Source organism: Epinephelus fuscoguttatus, linkage group LG19 (assembly GCF_011397635.1).
Source record: "Epinephelus fuscoguttatus linkage group LG19, E.fuscoguttatus.final_Chr_v1".
NCBI lineage: Eukaryota > Metazoa > Chordata > Actinopteri > Perciformes > Serranidae > Epinephelus > Epinephelus fuscoguttatus.
In genome coordinates this window covers 17,321,212-17,342,574 of record NC_064770.1, presented here as the reverse complement: position 1 = coordinate 17,342,574, position 21,363 = coordinate 17,321,212, and the positions used below count along the sequence as shown (strand labels likewise).

Below are 21,363 nucleotides of genomic sequence, written 5' to 3'. Positions count from 1 at the left end.
TAACTCCAGTTGTCATGCAGGAATGAAAGGCTTTGTCTAGAAAACAAATGGATTCAGTGCATCAAGGTGGCATGCAATACTCCTCACTCAAAACTTAGGTTATTCTATCTAAGAACTACATTTGCTGAGCTCCTGTCTACTGAAAAACACACACACCAAGTCCAACAAGTATATCAGTGATGGCATTAAAAGAGAACTTTGAGCAAACAGTACTCAATGCAGATTGGACCATCACTTCTTTTCTGGGCAATATTCTCAGAGTAATTAATGTATGAGTTTAATATCCTCTGATATAACTCAAGCATATGTGCCCTCGTTCTCCTTCCCTCCAAAGCAATTCAGTACCTCAATGAGCACAATGTTTTCCTTCCCCAAGAGAAGAAGTTCCATTTAAACTCAATTGATTCTCCACTCCTGGTTTCCAATCTTTACTTCTTTTTCATTCTTCACAGCAAGAAGCGCATGCATTTTCAATGACATCAAATAAAGGGCAGTCATTGGTATGGATGAGGAGGGTCCATAGAGATTGAGGCACCTTCACCGTCACAAAGAACAAGATAGGAAGCACGGGGGGAAACAAGAAAAAGCAGGGACTCAAACTGTAAAAAAAATCAGATCCTTTGATATCACGCTTTTGTAGACACTTGGAGATAGAACAGAAAAATATTCATTTAGTATGCACGAGGAAATTGTTTGGACGGACACACTGACAAACAGAAGGGGACTGAGAGGCAGAGATAGCCAGAGAGGGCGTGGAGGTGCAGTCTGGTTGGTTTGCATACAATATACGGCTGTTTACGGGGGAGGGAGACGAAGTAGTTTCAAGATCGTTTTTCTCAATGTGGCATCTGCAGCTCCTGTCAAACTTTGCCTTGAAGCAAGGGTTCTTGTGGCGGAGATGCACTCCTGAGGCTCTGTGTGAGAGAGGACGACTCTTCTACATCACATTTAAAGACTCCAGCCAGACACAGAGAGCCACTGCATCTGAAAGATTCCCCTTAAAGTACGATCCAACTTGTCACTATCACAACACCTGCTTCAACCCTCTCCTTTAAAAGGCCGCATCAACATTCAAATGCTTATGTGAATTTTAGTAAACAACTCTGAAAAAGTACGATTCTTGACTCAAATGTAGTATGGGTGCGTGCAACCAGAAATGTCTGTAATAAAGACAGAGCTCGGTTTCTAAACATTTACAGTCTCTGTGATGTTCTCTAGTCTTTTTTCATGGAAAAAAAAAATAAATAAAAAAGAACCCGATGATTTACTGAGTATAAGTGAAGTATGAACAGGCCCTGAGCAGCTGGAACAGAATTTACAAGGCAGTGTTTGAATCATTCTTCAAGAGCAGGGTTTCAATAGGTTATCCACAGAAGAGGAAAAGAAAAAGAAAAGCCTTCATTACCCAGCGCATAAAGCCTAAATGGAAAAGAGACTGCGGAATGGCTGCCTGTGTCTGATAGGGGAATATACTCAGCTCTGATGCCTTGGGTGTTCTGGCCTGCTGCACTCAGGGCTAGCACTGGACCATACAGATTGCTACCATTATGGAAAGTGGGTCTGTGGTGGCAAATAGACCTAAGCTCTCATAAGGCAACACACCCCGCTGGATGCCTAGGCTCATTTGAAGATCTGCATATACAGTACAATGTAATTTGCATGAAGGCAAAGCACAAAAAAAATATTTCAATGTAGTTGGTTGCTTTGTTTTTTCCCCTAACAACTTAGCGCCACAGGTGTTGTTGTTGGCATATGCTGCGAATTCATTCAGACGCGAGTGCAAGAGTGAAGATACAGTGTTTGAATTCAAAATCGGCATGCCAAAACTACGGTATCACCTATCATTGTGAGCATACTTGTGTATTTGTGTTTACCCTAACACAGGAAACTAGCCTGGCTGTAATTTATGCATGGCTTTCAGTGGTGAGGCAGTGAATCAGTTGGAGGCTCACTAGAGTGAGTCACTGTGGACAAACAAAACACAGCCAATGCATTGTAAATGAGACGAGACTTCTCCGGTTTAACTTTAACTTCCATTTAACTGCTAAAGGATCTTGTACCAGCGCCACGCTGTGAGCGGATGGAGATCTGGTCAGATGAGCTCGCTCTCTGCCATGTGGTATTTGTGATAAAGGTCAGAGACTGGGGAATAATAACAAGTCACCGTTTTTCTTTAAGAAATCCTTTGCCTTGCCAGATATTCTGCAGAGCTGTGTTTTTTCATATTCATTTCATGGAACATTTGATTTGGAACCTCTTTTCTCTCAGGGGCTGTGAGAGTGTTCTTTTCTTCAATGCTCCTCTGCCGCTGCTCTTTTGTCGTCATGAAGGTGGTTTCGTAATGGCAGCCTTTGGCATTCTGTTGCTGTGTCCTCCACCACAGCATTTATTTTCCTCTTTATCCGCACTTGAATAGCTGACCAATGCTTTTACTAGATCATCTCAGCCTGATTGCAGATCATTTGTTAGCATTGTGTGACCCAAGGAGAATTGCAATTTTAAAAACAGAGTCTATGCGCCAAAAACTCCCTTCATTTGTACCTTAAAATACTGTCTTGTATGTACCTTTGAATGGCATTGGGACCATGCACTTTTAAAGCATGGATGCACATGGGGGCTGCAAAATTGCCATTCAGGTTGAAAATTGACCATGGGAGTGATGGGTGAGTTAATGGGGTGATTGGCTCACACTGTATTTACCATGACATATGCAGATAGAAACAAACTCTCTACCATATCATACAGACATTACTATAAATCCGTCTAACAGAAAAGAAAAAGCCAATTAATCAGTCGATTTACCCTCTGAAGACCAAGCCCTATGTTCGTGAACAGAACACTTTTTGAAGACAAAAAATCCACGAATATGCCAAATAAAATCATGAATTTGTTACATACATACAATGTGAAATGTATCGTGGGGAGTTAGCTATCTACCAAGGAGAAAAGTACTTTGGAAAAAAAATTCAAGCTGACAATGTGAGCTGTGTGCAAACTTAGGGTTCAAAGTAAACAACTAATTGAACAACTAAATGAAATTAAGTGCTTGACAATAAAGTGTTAATGGAAATTGTATTAATTAGATTGATTAAAACTCCTCAATCAGCATGCTTAAGCTACATCCCACATGGTCACAGCCAGCAAGCAACAATTAGCAGGTTATAAACTGTGTATTTTCCTTTAGGCTACTATCTGCAATTAATAGCAAGTAATATAATTAAAACTTGCATGAAAGTATGTAGTCCTTTGGCTCAGACAGTGCAGGAGTTTTGGCAGTGGAGTAGCTTAAACGTGAAGGGAGAATGCTCCCTGTGTGCAGAGGGTTGTAATTTGGCTGAATTCCTATTTAATGGGATGCTGGCACATAATCAGTATATGTGATGAAACAGTACGCTACTGAATGCAATGCACGGTAATAATTCAATTAGAATGACATATTTCTAACCAAATCGTGCCAAAACACCCAGTAATTTTTATTTCTAAATGTGCTTTTCCTCCCAAATAAGTTCACATTGTGCATTGGGCATGACCTTTCACTCAAGGGGTAGAAAACCTACGACTACCAGAATGTGCTGCATCGCACCAGACTGCTGGTAGGTGATGTAATGTGAGCTTGTCCATTTTGACTAGGCCCCCAGGGAGTGTGCTGGGCTTTAAATCCAATATTTATAGTGGCCTTATAGTGGACTTACAACTTCTGAGTCCGTTATGTGATGCCGCTAGGCCTAAAGAGACATTTTCCAAGAACTTACATTGTGAAAGAGACATCTGTAAATAAGTGAATACACTTTTTCAAGCGTCACAACCACCTTGAATGACTCATTTTACTCATACCTTGCTCAGTTTAAAACATTTGGAAAGTCAAGAAAGCGCTGCACCATTAAATCATTTCAACCCAGTTCAAGTTAGCAAAGTGCAAAACACAAGTCTTTTTTATAATTTTAATTATAAAATTCTAATTTTATACTTGGCAGTTGAATGTTTATGGGTTCATGTGCTACTGAGCAACTCAGACAGGAATAAATGGGGCCCCGCCTCAAAAACTGTATCCAGTTCTCTTCACACACCTATGATTTTAACAAAGGAATCAATATGGCAGCCAGCTGGTAACAAACGCTCTCGAATTGCAGTTTAACAGTGAGCTAAAATATGTTTCTGAAAACATGTAAAACTCAGCACTTCTTAATTGTACCTGGGATCTCATTTTTTTAAGTCTCTGTTTTTACAATACAGGAAACAGTATGCCACCCACTTCCTGGTCACAAATTCTCATATTACAGTTAAACAATGCACTAAAATATTACCCATTCTTATAATGCAAAACTGGTTGAAATTCTGCAAAGTATCCTTTTAACTTCCCTTGATTTTTTTAATTTATTTTTTTAATATATATATATATATCTATTTACCAACCCTTTGCAGCCCTAATGGACACACCTTGCAGTTCACTGTAGTTGCACAGGACTGACATTCAGTAACAGGGTCTGCCATCAGTTGTGGAACATATATCCCTCACATATTGCCAAGAAAATCTTCATGCTAACAGCCACTAAACAAACTATCAGAGTTTACATACATACAGCACATCGCAAAACAGCTTGCTGTGCTGCACATTTGTTTCCCACATTTGGTATAGAGTGGGAATTGGAAGGCGGCGATAGTGAATTGGCAATGAAGACATACCAGCTTCCCCAATTACAGTAAATGTGTGGAACATAAATCACAAATAGGCTAAGCTATAGATTCACATATAACCTAACCCTCTGGGCCAACTCAAATCTATGTGTCATATGCAAAGCTTCAGATTAAACTATCAGTGCTCCAATGTATCACTTTATCAGCACACAGCACAGTGTTTACTGTTGGAGAAGATTGAGAGCTTGAATGCCTTTTCCCCCCAATAGCATGATGTAGAATCATTCTGTTACAGCTATTATTCTTCTGTTAAAGTGTAATTCTGATTTAACACGTAGCATGCCATTCTGTAGGTTTTTGTCAATGTGTTATGGTTTGTTTGGGAACATAAAGTGTGGATTTCTTATTGGATGGTACTGTGGATCAGTGGTTAGCAGTGTCTCCTCAATGCAAGAGGATCCTGGGATTGAACCCTCATTAGGTGGACAGGGGAAACTCCCAACTCGTATTCCTACAGAAATCTTATAAATTCAGACTGGACGCAGCACCTCGAGGCACTGGCCCCTGGACTGCTGACAAATTAGTGATTATGTTCCAGTGTCACAACCGTACGTAAGATGAGAAAAACCACAACACTCGTGATTGTAATGGGATAAACTAAACTCAGAAAAAGGTCATATGACAGCAGGAGTGGCCTTTAGGTCCATGATTGCAGGTGGGGTTTTCAACTTGAAGTATATTCTCTCTGCCACAAACTGTCACATTTATTCTATTCTAACAGTGATTATCCCTGTTGTGAGGAGCCATGACCGCTAACACACAATAGCACCTCCTCACCCCCTGTGTCCCCCCCACAAGGCAACCCACTCTGACTGTGTCAGAGGCAGAGCTGGTGAACTAAAAGAGAAAAATTCACATATCGATATCTCTGGGTTGATGCGCTCATTTCAAGCACATTAGGATTTATAATCTCATTAATTACAAATGAATGGTTATTACAAGATCACTGTAAATACTAATATATGTAACTAATATAAATATGGTGAAGATGACATTAAACAGTGCAGGAAATAATTGAAAAAAATCTCTCCTTTAGGAAGGATGGTCTACTTAATTGTATTCTAACTATAATAGAGAAATATCCAATTTGATTTGAAGACTCCACTGTGATGACAGTACATCTTTAACTCCTCTGTGGATAAAATCCTTCCTCTAACAATCATTGAAGTTCAGATACTACTTTCCTGCACAAACATAGTTCACCCCGCAATTTAGTATAAACATCCCCTTGCCGCATTTTAAAACTGATCCAACAAATTGCCTCAAAAGACATTATTAATGGTAAGGGCAGTCTTTCAAGCACTGCTGCGTACCTGAGCCGCAGGCAGCATGAAATATTTTGTTTCATGTCCATGTCGGTAGCAGTATGTTGACTAAGGTGACCAGATTTCTGAAATGAAAATTGTTTCAGTGCGGCGGTGAAAAATCATTAAATATTGTCATTATGAAATAAAAAACGGGGACAAGTACTTTTTCATGTATTTTGACCAGCTTTTATTACACAAAAGGTTGCAATCAAACAAATGAGTGACATCACCAACCATACATCCACGGAGGAAGACAAAAATATCTTAATCTTGTTAACTTGAGGATGGATTTTTTTTGGTCAAAGTTTTCTACTCATACCTGAATACTGAACTGATATTTATGACACAAAAGGTGGCAATCAAAAAAATGGGTGACATCAATAGTTTCTTAAAGAAATAACATCACTTTTGGTAATATACTTATATAATTTAGTCATTGTGCTCTTTTTTATCTGCTCTATTTTTTTCATACAATAAAAATAACTGTATCACCCATGCAACAGCATCAGCAAGGCTAAACAACATCAACAAAATGCTACTTTATTAAAATAAAAAATAGCCTACATTTATAAAGTGCGCTCACAAAAGTCACTCATCAGGGGGACAGACTACATTCAGCCAGTTTCTCCTTCTATTTCTTCTCCTGCATGTTACGCACTGTATGTTACAATCATACTTACTTTACCTCACTTCACACACACACACACACACACACACACACGGCCGCTGGTCTCCTCTTCTCTTTTTGCCGCCTCTAGATTGTTGTTGTTGATGCTGCTGCATCTGGTCGTGCTTCCTGATAACGTCTGTAAGTCATACGATGTCTTCTCTGGCAATGCGTTTACTGACTACCGTAATAACTGGTGTTTGAGTCTGCACGCATTTTTCCCCCATTCAATGTCAAAATCGGGGACATGTTCAGGGACAGCTTTTACCAGGGACAGGTCACCCAAGTCGCGGGCTGTCCCCGGAAATCGGGGATGTCTGGTCACCGTAATGGTGACCCTTTAACAACTTCTGCTGAAGTAAAGCAGCGCTATGTAACTTCTGAAAGATGAAATAGCACATCAATTCTTTCACAAATTTAAAGTTGAACGCTTAAGCAATAAAACACACCCGTTAAGTTTAATACAGTCAGGAGTTTTACTGCTATGGCCTTACTTGGCCTGGTATGACAAGGAGTTTACAGTGGCTAATGTTAGCAAACGTTTAATAAATATTCTTGTGCAACTGTGCAACCGGTTTGCCTCTTTTTTAACTTCCTGTTGTTTCTGTTGTTTCAATACATTTTAACAGCAAAGTTCAAAGTCATTTATAGTCAACTATACAACAATTACAAGAGCAGTTGTCACAGGTGCCACCTTGGGTTTAATATTGGGGGAGGGGCAAAAATGTAGGTGACGTCTGCTGACATCACGTCAGAGATTGCATGCTCTGACTGAGTTGGGGCTTTTTTTTGGTAATTATCGCTATAATAGCTTGCAGGTGCTGGGAAGGGTTCTTCAAACATGTAAATATCAACACTCCTGTTGTCTGGTGTGCCTTAGTGCTACCAATACTGTCAAATTACTATTGCGCAAAGCAGATCCCTTGGTTATATTTTTTGCAACCAGCATCAGACTGTTGAAAAATAACCACGGACCCCTCATGCTTAATGTGTGCATTAAACACGTTATTTTGACTAATAATTCTCCACAATTTCTTCTGCATATCAACAGGCATGTTGGAGACAGGATGCATTTAAAACAGTTCACACACCTACAAAAAAACTTCTCACTCTGCATATAACTCAGAACTGTCTTTTCCTGTCAGTCTTTCACCCGGGTGAATCCATCCAAAACACCATTTAAGCGGCGTAATGGCTGTGTGTCATCTTTTTTTAAATGAGACTGGCCAAAATGTCACCTGGAGCTCCATATTTTTAGTTTTAATAGAGGTGAATGGGAGGCTATGATGGGCAAAATGATGTGATAGAGATTGTATGGGTTTCAAACTAAAGTCTTAAAAACAAATTCCAATCCACATCCCACACAATGATAAGTTTCCTCTGAGGAAAACTCCGTGCAGGGTTCCCAAACTGTCAGTGCCTCATAATGGGGAGAGCTCAGTGATTAAAAGGGGAGAAAGCAGTGAATGTAACAAGCCGTGATTGTCACAGCTTTTAATGCACCCACTTATAATGTTACCTTCTTTCTGATCCAACCCTGCGTCCAAATGTGCCACAGGAGCACCAAGGGAGCCTGACCACAGGCGTTCCCAATTGGCAGAGTGCACCTGACTGCAATCTGGCCGCGCCGCCTGGTTCACAATAGTTGAGCCCATAGTGTCTTCTTGTGTGCACAGAAAGTGGGGGGGGGGGGACAAAAAGCCTTGCTGTCTCGTAACCCATCTTATCCATCTTGCAGGGTCACAGTGCACTTAACTTACCCTTGTTCACTTCAGTTACTGCTCATGATTCAATTTGCTTCGTGTTCACTGTTGTTTAAGCTCACCTGATTGTTTTGTACGTACATTCTTATGTGTTCACTCATGCCTCTTCATGTGTTTTTACTTGCTGTACAACCAAGGACAAAAATAAAGTGTAAGTTGAAGTTGAAAGTAGTGCAAATTTAAATAAACAATAAAATGTAACAGATAAATATGAAGTAAAGCGATAGAAATCTGTAGCTGAATGAAAAGTTGAAATGCAACAGGAATGTAGCCTCCTGTGGAAACATGAATATGCATAACAAGTGACTATTTACCATTATGTAATTGTCACTGGTGGCGACAGTGGCTGCTATTCAGCAAAAATTACATAGAATTGCTTTAGATATAATATTTAGAGAAAAAAAGGATTTCTGCCTAGCCAAACAGTTTACCTGTTACTGCAGACTATACTACTGAGTGGATAAACTGGTATTATTGAATGAAACTGCCCAAACAGCAAAAACAGATGGAGTATTGGAAAGCAAACAAAGTTTTTATAAGGATGTCATATGCTGTATTTTGTTTTCGAGAAGCAAGATTAATGAGAAGCCAAAGAAAAAGAAGAAAGAAAATACAATTTGGGGAATTTGTTTCTGCAGTGGCCTCTGCAGATTAGAGAGCAAGCGCTGTTGCTCCCATTTTTACAATCATGGCTTGCCTCCCTTTCACAAAAGATCTTAATTTAATTTAGGATGATCCAGTAATCACACCTTGTGCTCAATTTCCCCTCTTTTCTCTTGCAGAATCACTGCTCAAAAGAATTTTAATTTACACATGAAGGTTTTTGGAGGAAAACCCTTAATACACTGATCCAAAGTGTCATTTCATGTAGTGTTTTATAATTGATTTAATGCAGCTTCTTAACATTGGCCTGCCTCAGTTGTGTCTGACAGTCCTCAGGTTAATGGTGTGAAAACAGGGACCCTGCTTTCCCCAACCTGTCAAGTGGTAATTGGCCAACAGTTTCCTGAAATTGCAGTCTGCCACAGGGACTGCAAACACCTCTTAAATTGTGTACAAAATAATTGGTGGGGAATGAACAAGGAGGGCAAGCGGTAAACATGAATCTCAGGCTTTGAATGCAACATTTCAATACCAACAAAAGCGATATACACTGTCGTTCAAAAGTTTGGAATCACCTGTTATATTTATGTTTTTCCTCTTCACTTTGATGATAGCTATTTTAACAGGGTTTAAAAAGCTGTATAATTCAGACAATAAATGCTGTGATTACATCTGAAATTGTTTTGGCCCCAGAATAAGATGAATTTAATGACTGAAACTTAAATTCAGTCAAAGTCCCAACAGTGAGGCATGACAGAGGAAAATACTGTTGGAGCTTAAACTTGAATTTTTTTTTTCCACCCCAGAAAACTGTAAGTGACCCTAAATCATTACTGAACCACTTTGATGCAACTGGGTTCTGAATATTTTGGGAAGCCATTATTCTTTGAGCTCTCCGCAGTGTACTTAGTGGTTAGACTGAACAGGTTTAAACTGTGAAGTGTCAGTCCAAAGTATGTTCAGGCGATATTCCCTGATCCAGTTCCAACAGTGCTACACCAACCTTCTGTTTCTATTGTTAAGTGTTGAGAATCACTTTGCTAAAGCAGCACACCTGTTAATTCCCTTATTCCACCAAAATTAGTGGGTATATGCAGATTTTTTTTAAACGTGAAAAACCCACTTAAACGAGTTATAGACTGATTTCACATTGCCAGTAGATCAGAACAGTATACATGAGGCAGCAGTAGACAATCTGCCTTTCTATTTCTTTTTGGTATGTCACGTTCAACATCATGGACACACTGGAAAACAGGTTTCGTAAATATAAGAAAGTGCATAGAGACTAGTGAAAATGGTTTGGTGGTTCAAACTCTGTGCAGACTAATTTTGAACAATGTTTGAGCGCTGCTTGGGTAGACAGAATTAGGTGGCAGCATGCCATTGTATCAAAGAAGCGCGTTCACCTGAGAGTCGTATTTCCATCACTGCCAATCGGAGCCCATTGGAGCTGGATAACTTTCTACAATTACTGCAGAGTCATCTGTCCCAGGAGTGAATGCCTTTTGTAGCCTTTCCCATTACATGCAAAAGCCAGCTGTTAGCGGGTATTTTTTCTTTTTTTGTGCAATGGAAAAGGGGCTTTATAAGTATTATTGTGCACTTGACAGTAAAAAAGGAACTCAATCCTACTTAAACCTTCACACATTTTGATGTCAAGCTTCCAGTTTCTTTTACCAATGTCTTACTGAACTGTTGTTCAGAAGTATCTTTGCCTCTGCCTGCCCTTTCAATTGTCAGTCTGGTTGGATCATACAGCGATTTGTTCCCCATGTGCAAAACAAACCCTTCATACAAAATAACATATATTCGTAAAGAGTACTTTCTACAATCTAAATGCATGAAAGACTATTCAGAGGTATAGAGTTGTCCTCTCAGACATCTGACTGTACTGAATGGAGCTTTTGTCATAGGCGATCCCAAGCTTTTAAACTGCATTGTACTTCTTATTCTGATAAAATGTAATTAATGTCAACTATGTGTTCTCGTCTTTTGCAGGTTATTCCTCCGTGCACATGAGAACGACACAGAAAGGAAGACAGTGGCAGGAACAATAAGATGAGACCATTCAATGATGGTAACCTCTAAGGAGAAAAGCACAAGCCAACCTGAGGCGGTGAAATCTCTTTTAAGCTTCACCACAAGTTCACTGCAGGCAAACCTCAATGAAAGAAACTCAGTGTAAGGGCAGATTCTCAACTATTTTTTGATTGGTACATGGGGACAATACCATCCATCAATGAGGAGGAGACAAATAAAAGGATTGTTTTTGGCCCGGAACAGTTGAACATCCAGCTGATTTTCCAAAAGGATCATCTCAGCTGCACTGAAACCACAGCGGTATCACCCTCCTCATTTTTTTGGCCCTGCACATGACTCTCAGAGAAGCACCAATGGCCTGCAGCTTAGGCATGGTGATGAGTGCCTTGTTTTGGTCTGTAGCCATTGTATATTTGACTCATATTGGCAGAGTCAGCGGAGACTGCTGGTTAATTGAGGGTGAAAAGGGCTTTGTATGGCTTGCAATTTGTAGCCAAAACCAACCACCTTATGAGGCCATCCCACAGCATATCAACAGCACCATTGTGGACCTTCGTCTGAATGAAAATAAAATCAAAAGTATCCATTATTCTGCCCTTAGTCGCTTTGCCAACTTAACCTACCTGAACCTGACAAAGAATGAAATCTCCTACATAGAGGATGGGGCCTTTTCTGCTCAGTTTAACTTACAAGTCCTTCAGATGGGCTTCAACAAGTTGCGGAACCTGACAGAAGGGATCCTCAGGGGTTTAGGAAAGCTGCAGTACCTCTACCTCCAGGCAAACCTGATTGAGACTGTGACACCCAATGCCTTTTGGGAATGCCCCAACATTGAGAACATCGACCTCTCCATGAACCGGATCCAGCAATTAGATGGGTCCACGTTTACCAGTTTGACTAAACTGACCACCTGCGAGCTGTACACCAACCCTTTCAACTGCTCTTGTGAATTACTCGGTTTTGTCAAATGGCTCTCAGTTTTCCCCAACAGGACGAATGAGCGAATGGTCTGCGACTCCCCACCTGGCGTCTCTGGTTATAGTTTACTGAGCCAGAATCCAAACAATCCAACATATCGAAATGCGCTCCACATGCTCACCACTGTGTGTACGGATGACTATGTGACACCATTTATTCCCATGCCCACTGAGCCCACGACGCCCCCACCCGACTCCACACTCTGTGGGCTGGAAGATTGTCCCTCAGGCACTGAACCAGAAGACATTACCATCAGTACAACCTACAATGATGTGGAAGTAAACCCTTTCATGAAACTGAAGCAAGTATCAAATACAGGTGCCACCATCACGGTTCAGATACCTTACCCCTACAAGAAGATGTACATCCTGGTTCTGTACAACAACAGCTTTTTCACAGATATTCAAAACCTGAAAGATATAAAGGAGGACATTGAACTGAAAAACCTTAAACCCCACACTAACTACACATACTGTGTCGCTTCAATACGTAATTCTCTTAGACACAACCACACTTGTCTGACAATCACTACTGGCCCTTGGAATGGAAAGGATAGAGTTGTAAACAACGCAACTGCTACTCACTACATTATGACAATTTTGGGCTGCCTCTTTAGCATGGTCATTTTCCTGGGTGTGGTCTACTATTGCTTGCGAAGAAAGCGACAGCAAGATGAGAAGCACAAAAAAGCAGGCAGCCTGAAGAAAAATATAATAGAACTCAAATATGGGCAAGAACTGGAGGGAGGGACTATATCTCGAATGTCACAGAAGCAGCTGTTGGCCGGGGAGAGCATGGCACGTATGCCATATTTACCATCTGCAGCTGAAATGGAGCAGTACAAATTTCAAGAGATAAGTGATACTCCTAAAATGATGAAAGGAAATTACATGGAGGTGCGAAGCGTGGATCACCATGAACGCAGGGAGTGTGATATGGGAATGGCTGGGAATAGCCAGGGGTCAGTGGCAGAGATTTCCACCATTGCAAAAGAGGTAGATAAAGTCAATCAGATAATTAACAACTGCATAGATGCTCTTAAGTCAGAATCCACCTCTTTCCAAGGGAAATCTGGAGCAGTGTCCACTGCAGAGCCCCAGCTCGTACTAATATCAGAACACCCACAGAGTAAATCTGGCCTTCTGTCCCCAGTGTATAAGGACAGCTATCACCACTCTCTGCAGAGGCATCGGTCCTCTGATGCCTCGCCAAAGAGGCCCAGCACTGCCACTGGAGGGCCCATGCGAAGCCCCAGGCCTTATCGCTCTGAATCTAAGTACATAGAGAAAACCTCCCCAACAGGAGAGACCATCCTCACTGTAACACCTGCTGCCGCCATCCTGAGGGCTGAGGCAGAGAAGATCCGTCAGTACAGTGACCACAGGCACTCATATCCTGACGCCCAGATAGAGGAGCTTGAAGGACCTGAAAGCCACAAGTCCTCCATGCTGGAGCCTCTCACTCACTCCCGCTCCAGAGACTTAGCGTATTCCCAGCTGTCATCTCAGTATCATAATCTAAGCTACTCCTCCAGTCCTGAATACTACTGCAAACCTTCACACAGCATCTGGGAGCGATTCAAGCTCCACCGGAAGCGGCACAAAGATGAGGAGTACATGGCTGCGGGCCATGCACTGCGTAAGAAAGTCCAGTTTGCAAAGGATGAGGACCTGCATGATATTTTAGACTACTGGAAAGGTGTATCATCCCAACAGAAATCATAACCTCTCTAGGTGTTTTTAAAATGGACCACACATTGCAGAAATGACACAAGAACCTCATCTGACAATTGAATCAATGGATACTTCCATATTATAATCAACTACTCACTCACGTGTATCACATTCTCTTTTGACTGTGAGGAAAATGGGGTAAAGAGTCTTTAAATTTGTCATATTATGTAAAGCATTCATCGGGAAAACTTTTATCTATTAAAGAGAAAATATATTGCAAATTAATAATATATATGTTACAATGGATTATAGGTTTTTGGGTATCGCATGGCCAAGTCCTGTGACAGTGGATTTGCTGTTGTGTAATATGAAACTATTATATGAAGATATGTCTACCGAAGCCTCAATATTTTTTTGAGGAACTATCTGGACCCTTCATTCAAAAAGAACTTTTGTTTTTCTCCCTCCCTGCATATATTTAATTCAACGAAACTATGTACAGATATGGGTATCTATATTTGCAATGTTTGCTGTGTAAATGGATAAGTATTAGTGGATGAATCAGGTTTATCAAATGGAGCGCTGTTCATTTAGAATAACTTGTTGCTGAAAAACAGCCACTTTGTCATTTTAACCATCACCGCCTGCTTTTTTAAAAAAAAAAAAAAAAATCTTTTCTTTCTTTTTTTAAAGCTTTTACATGCGTTTAAAAGATACAGACAACTTCATTTTAATGTCCCCTTAATCACACAACGCAGTACTCACTGGATGAAATCTGATAGACTTCATGCAGGCAAGATGCAGTATATTACATGCTGTAATGAAAGTCTCAATCATCAGTTTCATGAACCATCATTTGTATCTTTAGTACCAAAGTAGAAAAAGCTGAAATGTTTACAATATTTCTGCACGGTCTGGGAATCGTACAAACATACAGCAGTAGGTCCATGTTGACTCTCTTTCCTTTTTTTATTGTATCGGTTACTAAGTGAAACATTGGGAAACAATAATATCCACATGCAGGATATGGTATTGAAAGCCTACTATTAATCACTAACATTCAAAAGGGAAGGCAGCTGTACTTTGTCACCTGTTGTTTAGGTACAGACAGCTGTTCTTCCCTGCAAGAGAGCCCGATGGATGAATGTAACAGATACATATTCTGATCTGTCTATGGCAGCTTTTATGTGAGGAAATATTTATTTAATGCTATTAACGACTGTGTTTTTTTTCCTTTGCTAATATTTCTTCCAGTGTATTATATTGCATAATGTCTGATCCGATAAAGCAGGAAAGTAGTTTGTTGTTCAGATGGGCCTTGTTGCTTGCTGAGAGGTTTCATTTGATTTTTAACTGCTAGGCTGTTAAATCTTTTTGTATATTATGAAAGCTACGTACCAGACGAATATCAACGTGCTAGAGTAAAATTTGAGAATGTGAAACTGAATCCTCTGACTTACTGGCTGTGAATTTGTATATCATGAAATTTTTTGAGTAAATATTAACGCTTTTTTCTTTGTAAGACGTTTATATAACCTATTCCAAATGGGCTCATGATGATTCATTGCATATTCATGAATGAGCAATAAATTTGTATTTCAACACTCCCACTCATTTAAGACTCGTAATACTGTAAGCCCTAATGTCAAAATTAGAGAACAGCAGGTTAAACAGTTGAGTCATACATTTCTGAGGTTGCAGAGATATTAAGAAATCATAGATCCTGAACTGTAAATTCTTAATTTAAGTTAACAAAATTAACAATTTTCCCAAGCAGCAGCAGGTTTTCTTTTTTACTTTCATGTTCTCATTTGTCAAATTTCCATCCAAATTTAGCAAAAAATTAACCTAATTACCAGAAAAATCTTCAAAAGAAAATGCAATTTAGCCCATGTATTCATCCACGACTGATGAGCCAATATTAGATCACACTAACAGTTGGTGATACTAAATCTCCAGACAAGAGCCATTAAACCAGAGGTGTCAAACATACAGCACACTAAAGGATCCAATCCAGACCTCTAGATGACTTTGCATATCTAATATTGATGCACTTGTGAAGTCTAACACCACTTTCTAACATACAGCAAGCAGGCAAAGTCTGGCAGATGGAGCATAAAAGGGGCGACTGTGGCTCAGGGGTCGAGGGGGCCGTCCACTAAATGGAAGATTAGCGGTTCAGTCCCTGGCTCCTTCAGTCCTCATGTCAAAGTATCCTTGGGCAAGATACTGAACCCCAAATTGCTCCCAATGGCTGTTCCATCGGTATGTGAGTGTGTGTGAATGGGTGAATGTGACATGTAGTGTAGAAGTGCTTTCGGCGGTCGAAAGACTAGAAAAGTGCTGTACAAGGTATAAGTGCAGTCCATGTACCATTAATCATTTAAAACTGTCCAGATAATACTACAACTAGCAGAATACTGTTCTTTGAAAAAAATAATAAATAGGCTACTGACTGTGGTCATATTTAAAGATAATAAACACTGTGCAAAACAGTGTCAATCAGCGGCTTTGATACAAAATGTTCTTGATTTGTAAATGGTTTGTAAGGCAAGAGATAACCTAACCTCCTCCCTTAATAGCTACCACTTTAGTTTGACATGGTTACATTACTATATAGGAATGGAACTGCATGGAAAACTGCACATGTAATGACAGTGATTAGTAGACTGACTGAACGTAGAAAAACTGAGACACATTGCTGAAATGGAAACATCATCAGAATGTACTTGTACTTCTTTACACTAAAAGAAATCGAACAATTTGGAGGTGTTGTTATTTATAGATTATTATGCAACGGGTTTACTGGTCCAACCCACTAGAGATCAAATTGGGCTGTACAGTACGTGGCCCATGAACTGAAATGAATTTGACACCCCTGCATTAAACTGTTGCATAAGAGCAGAGGGTGCAACTAGATGACATAATTAAAAGAACATTTCCCCTCAGGTTTTATACTGTCCAAACTGAAGTGCATTTAAAAAACAGGTGGACAGAGACACTCTTATTATCATCCTTGATTAATAAATTCATATAAAACCAATTAGTACTTTATTATGTTGCATAAAGCTGCTACCCTAATATGACTTTGTCCGGAATCTGTGGTGCTTTAAATAAAACACATCCAGTATCTACAGATGAAAGATGATAATCCACTTTTTAGAGCTAAAATAATTCCAGAATTGGGCAAATCATTCTTTTTAATTTTATTTCTTGCTGCATTTTCCCAAATAAAGCCAGTTTTGGTCACATGGCATATTTTGCACATTAAAAAAATGTGCAGTCCTTTGCATGTAAATAAACAACAAATGCTTCAATATCCAAAAATGAAAAAAAGTAGGGCAAATATACTCTTTGTAGTTTGTGTTCATGTGAGGATCAGACTCTGCAATCTGATAGCAGAGCTGACCTGAGGGAGTGAATTTATCATTTTTTTTCCATCAACTCTTTTTTGTCACATTAGACATTGAGTATATAAGTATAACTGCAGGCATTGGTTAGCCCATTTGTATTTTTTTTTTTTTTGTGTCATAATGCTGCGTCCATTTCATCTAAGTGTGTCATGGCGCTGATATTATTCATTGATGTGAAATGAAGCATTCATGAGCCTGATGTGAATTTGTTATGTAAGCACCTTATAAAGTGTTAACTTGGTTGTCTGACTTAATATTTCAACCGCCTTAAGATTTTGGGATATGTGTACAAGTGTAAATTTCCTTTTGTTTCATTTCAATGTTGATACTGTTGACAAGTCTCCATTTGTTGTTATTTTTATAAAAGCATTTCAGTATCTTCTGAGAGCTGTCAGGTTTCTAGTTCATTTAGCTATTTAGCAACATGTTTTTTATACTGCATATTGTAGCACTTCTGTGTCTAATAAGAGTGTTGATAAAACCTTTAGAAAGATCAACAGTTGTTGTTCAAGTGCATCAAAACAAACAAGAGCACAAAAATGTGTGTTTTTTTTTATTTTATTTCTAAATACTATGTTATCTGCTTTCAGACAAAGTACTGTGAAATAAAGTTAAGGGTGCACATACAGTATACACCAGCATCTTTATTATGACTTCTGGCCAGAATCACTTAAAGGCTAACAGCCATTGACCACTGAATCTGGCTGCGGTGCCTTCAGGCTCCGTCTCAGCTGCCGATGACAATGTGCTGCCATCCCAGCCAGAGTGGAAATGTCCATCAACATGTGACATGACTGTCTTGCTCACTGCTCTTTTCACCATTCTGCCAGTTATGAGCTGGGTCTGTTTTTAGCCCGACCAATACTGGATTTTTTTGGGCCAATACTGATATCAGTTTTTAAAAAATTAATAACAATGTATGAATTGATAGTAACATTTCAACAATCTTGATATGAATCTTTTATATTAGTGTTTTTTAAATTTCTACTAAGATACATAATGAGCAAACCATTTTGAAGTCAAACTAAAATTACCGCTCTGTGGTTGTATGCCTCTGTGCATCAGCCAAGTTTCAGAAGTTTACATCCATGTTTGTAAAAACATAGATGCTCACAGTTTCGAGGAGGGCACCCAAAATGAATGTCGTCAATTGATTATTTGAGCACATCTTGAGTTCTGTTCCTAAGATATGATGCTGAGTAATGGCCAGAAAAGTGTTTAATGTAGAATATTATGTTTGCAAAGTGAAGTTGACCTTTGACCTTTTTGATATAAAATGTCCTCACTTCATTATCATATCCTATTAGACATTTGTGTGAAGTTTTGTCATAATTAGTATGAGAATTCTTGAGTTATGGCCCAAAACATGTTTTGTGAGGTCACATTAACCTTGACCTTTGACTACCAAATTCTGATCAGTTTGTTCTTCTTTCCAAGTGGACATTTGTATTGAATTTGACCAAATTCCCTCAAAGTGTTCTTGAGATATGGCATTCCCGAGAATGAGACAGATGCAAGCTCACAATGACCTTGACCTTTGACCGCCAAAATCAAATCAGTTCACTGCTGAGTCCAAGTGAATGTTTGTGCCAAATTTCAAAGAAAGTCCCTCAAGGCATTACTGAGATATTGTTCATGAGAATGAGACAGATGGAAGGTCACACTGACCTTGACCTTTGACCTACGGCCACCAAATTCGAATCAGGTCAATTTGAAGAAATTCCCTCAAGGCGTTCTTGATATATTGTGTTTAAGAGAATACAACAGACGGACAACTCGAAAACATTATGCCTGTGGCTACGGCTATCACCAGCATGGAGGCTTAAAACAACTTATCAGTGCTCTGTGGTGGAGAAACTATGTAATAGAGACGCTGTTACCAAATTAACTCAAACCTTTATATTATTTCTACACTTCATGCCTCCTTTCTGTTCATATTGACCCCTAGAATGTATATGGATGTTTAAATTTATTATCATTTTACTCTGTTTGCAGTTAGTGAGAGAAGCGAGAGGGACGTAAGGAGAAAGCTCTCTGTGATCATAATACATCAGCCTGGCAACCAGACGAATCTGCTAGTTCATGTTTTATTGTATTTGCTTTTGCAGAAGCGTCTGTTCCCCATCCCATTCAACGAGATTTCCAGCCATCCTGGCCCCAATCAGGCCAATCATGACTATTTATCTGTTACAGGGCAGGTTTGGTAGGATGACTGAATATCTGCAGAGATTTCACACTTCATGCAAAACACGCTATGATGTCATTTTTGGCTTTAACACATTCCGTTTTCTGACAACAGAAACAGAAAAATCTGTAAATGAACAACCATACTGTGAATTCCATTTCTCAATTAAAACACTGCATTTGTAGCTCGCCTTTGCCTCTGATCTTATCAACAGCCATAGACCAAAACGCCTCTTGACGCAGCTGGATAGACCTACAATCAATCAGAGCAACGAAATGTGATGTAGCACTGGGCAATGTACAAATGTAAACACATTATAGCGTGCAGAGACGACATCGTAGTGTAGCACTAATATGTCTGTACACATGTGCTGCCATTTTTGCCATCAGAATTTGATCATAGCACTGCAACAGAAAGTTCCACACCAGCTGCAGCCATGCTGGTTGTTTTAAAAATGCCTCATCAGTGCTTTTCCTTAGGTTTATGCTTGTTGTAGCATCCCTGGTGCCAGTGTGTGCAAGCCAGAAATGAAATAATTTAGATATTATGCATAAGTACTAAGACTCCACAAGTCAGTCATATCAAACCCACTCCATATCAGATAAATGGCCGTGATTGGCTGGACCCAGGCCAGGATGGCTGGAAATCTGTTTAAACTGTTGAGGAACCAGACGTATCTGCCTTTTTTGTTTGTTCTGTCTGACAGTGTTGTAGCTCAGCAGCTTGGTGATGACTGTTGGTCAACACTGTGTTGATAGATTTACTGTATTTACATACTCATTCTGTTAACTGACAACAGAGACATAAAAATCTGTAAATAACAACTATACCATGAAAACTGCAGACTAATAAAAACAGCTGTGCATCAGCAATATTGCCAATTAAAATTAGTTATGAGAGATATCTAAAGACGATGACAACAACAAAAAATCAGCTCAAGTCTAAAAATTTTCTTGCCCCCAAGCAACTCTGTTTGCAACTTCAAAAGGACAAAAATTTAAGACAGGAGACAAAGATCCATATATTTAAAAACGTTCAAGACTCTTCAACATGCATTTGATTTGAGATTAAGCTCCATATTTATTTTATTTTTTTTCACACAAGTGCTTCAGTCTAACCCTATTAAAATGTGGGACCCTGTATCTTCAGCAGTAGTTCATAGTAAGTGTTCAGGACATGACTGGGGTCACAGACAATGTTTATGGCCAGCCTTGATATGCGGTTATGGTAGGTAGATGACAAATGTACAGCCACAAAGCATCAGTTACCACATTTAAAGGAGATGCAGGCATGCTTTGTGTTGCTTGCTATACATATATATATATATATATATATATATATATATATACATATGTGTATATATATATATATATATATATATATATATATATATATATATAATTTATTATATATACAGTACAGGCCAAAAGTTTGGACACACTTCTCATTCAATACGTTTTCTTTATTTTCATGACTATTTATTGTAGATTCTCACTGAAGGCATCAAAACTATGAATGAACACATGTGGAGTTATGTACTTAACAAAAAAGGTGAAATAACTGAAAACATGTTTTATATTCTAGTTTCTTCAAAATAGCCACCCTTTGCTCTGATTACTGCTTTGCACACTCTTGGCATTCTCTCCATGAGCTTCAAGAGGTAGTCACCTGAAATGGTTTCCACTTCACAGGTGTGCCTTATCAGGGTTAATTAGTGGAATTTCTTGCTTTATCAATGGGGTTGGGACCATCAGTTGTGTTGTGCAGAAGTCAGGTTAATACACAGCCGACAGCCCTATTGGACAACTGTTAAAATTCATATTATGGCAAGAACCAATCAGCTAACTAAAGAAAAGCAGTGGCCATCATTACTTTAAGAAATGAAGGTCAGTCAGTCGAAAAATTACAAAAACTTTAAATGTGTCCCCAAGTGGAGTCATAAAACCATCAGCGCTACATGAAACTGGCACACATGAGGACCGACCCAGGAAAGGAAGACCAAGAGTCACCTCTGCTTCTGAGGATAAGTTCATCGAGTC

The 21,363-nt window shown here is 39.3% G+C and overlaps 1 protein-coding gene across 1 annotated transcript in view; it reads left to right on the top strand.

Annotated features, from left to right (window-relative positions):
* Nucleotides 1-17,434, top strand: part of elfn1a (extracellular leucine-rich repeat and fibronectin type III domain containing 1a) — a 102,752-nt gene extending 85,318 nt beyond the window's left edge. The window contains exon 3 of the mRNA XM_049561335.1: nucleotides 11,034-17,434. Within this exon, the coding sequence (XP_049417292.1) occupies nucleotides 11,408-13,777 (2,370 nt within the window). The 5' untranslated portion in view covers nucleotides 11,034-11,407 and the 3' untranslated portion in view covers nucleotides 13,778-17,434. The remainder of the gene's footprint in view (nucleotides 1-11,033) is intronic.
* The last annotated feature ends 3,929 nt before the right edge of the window (nucleotides 17,435-21,363 follow it).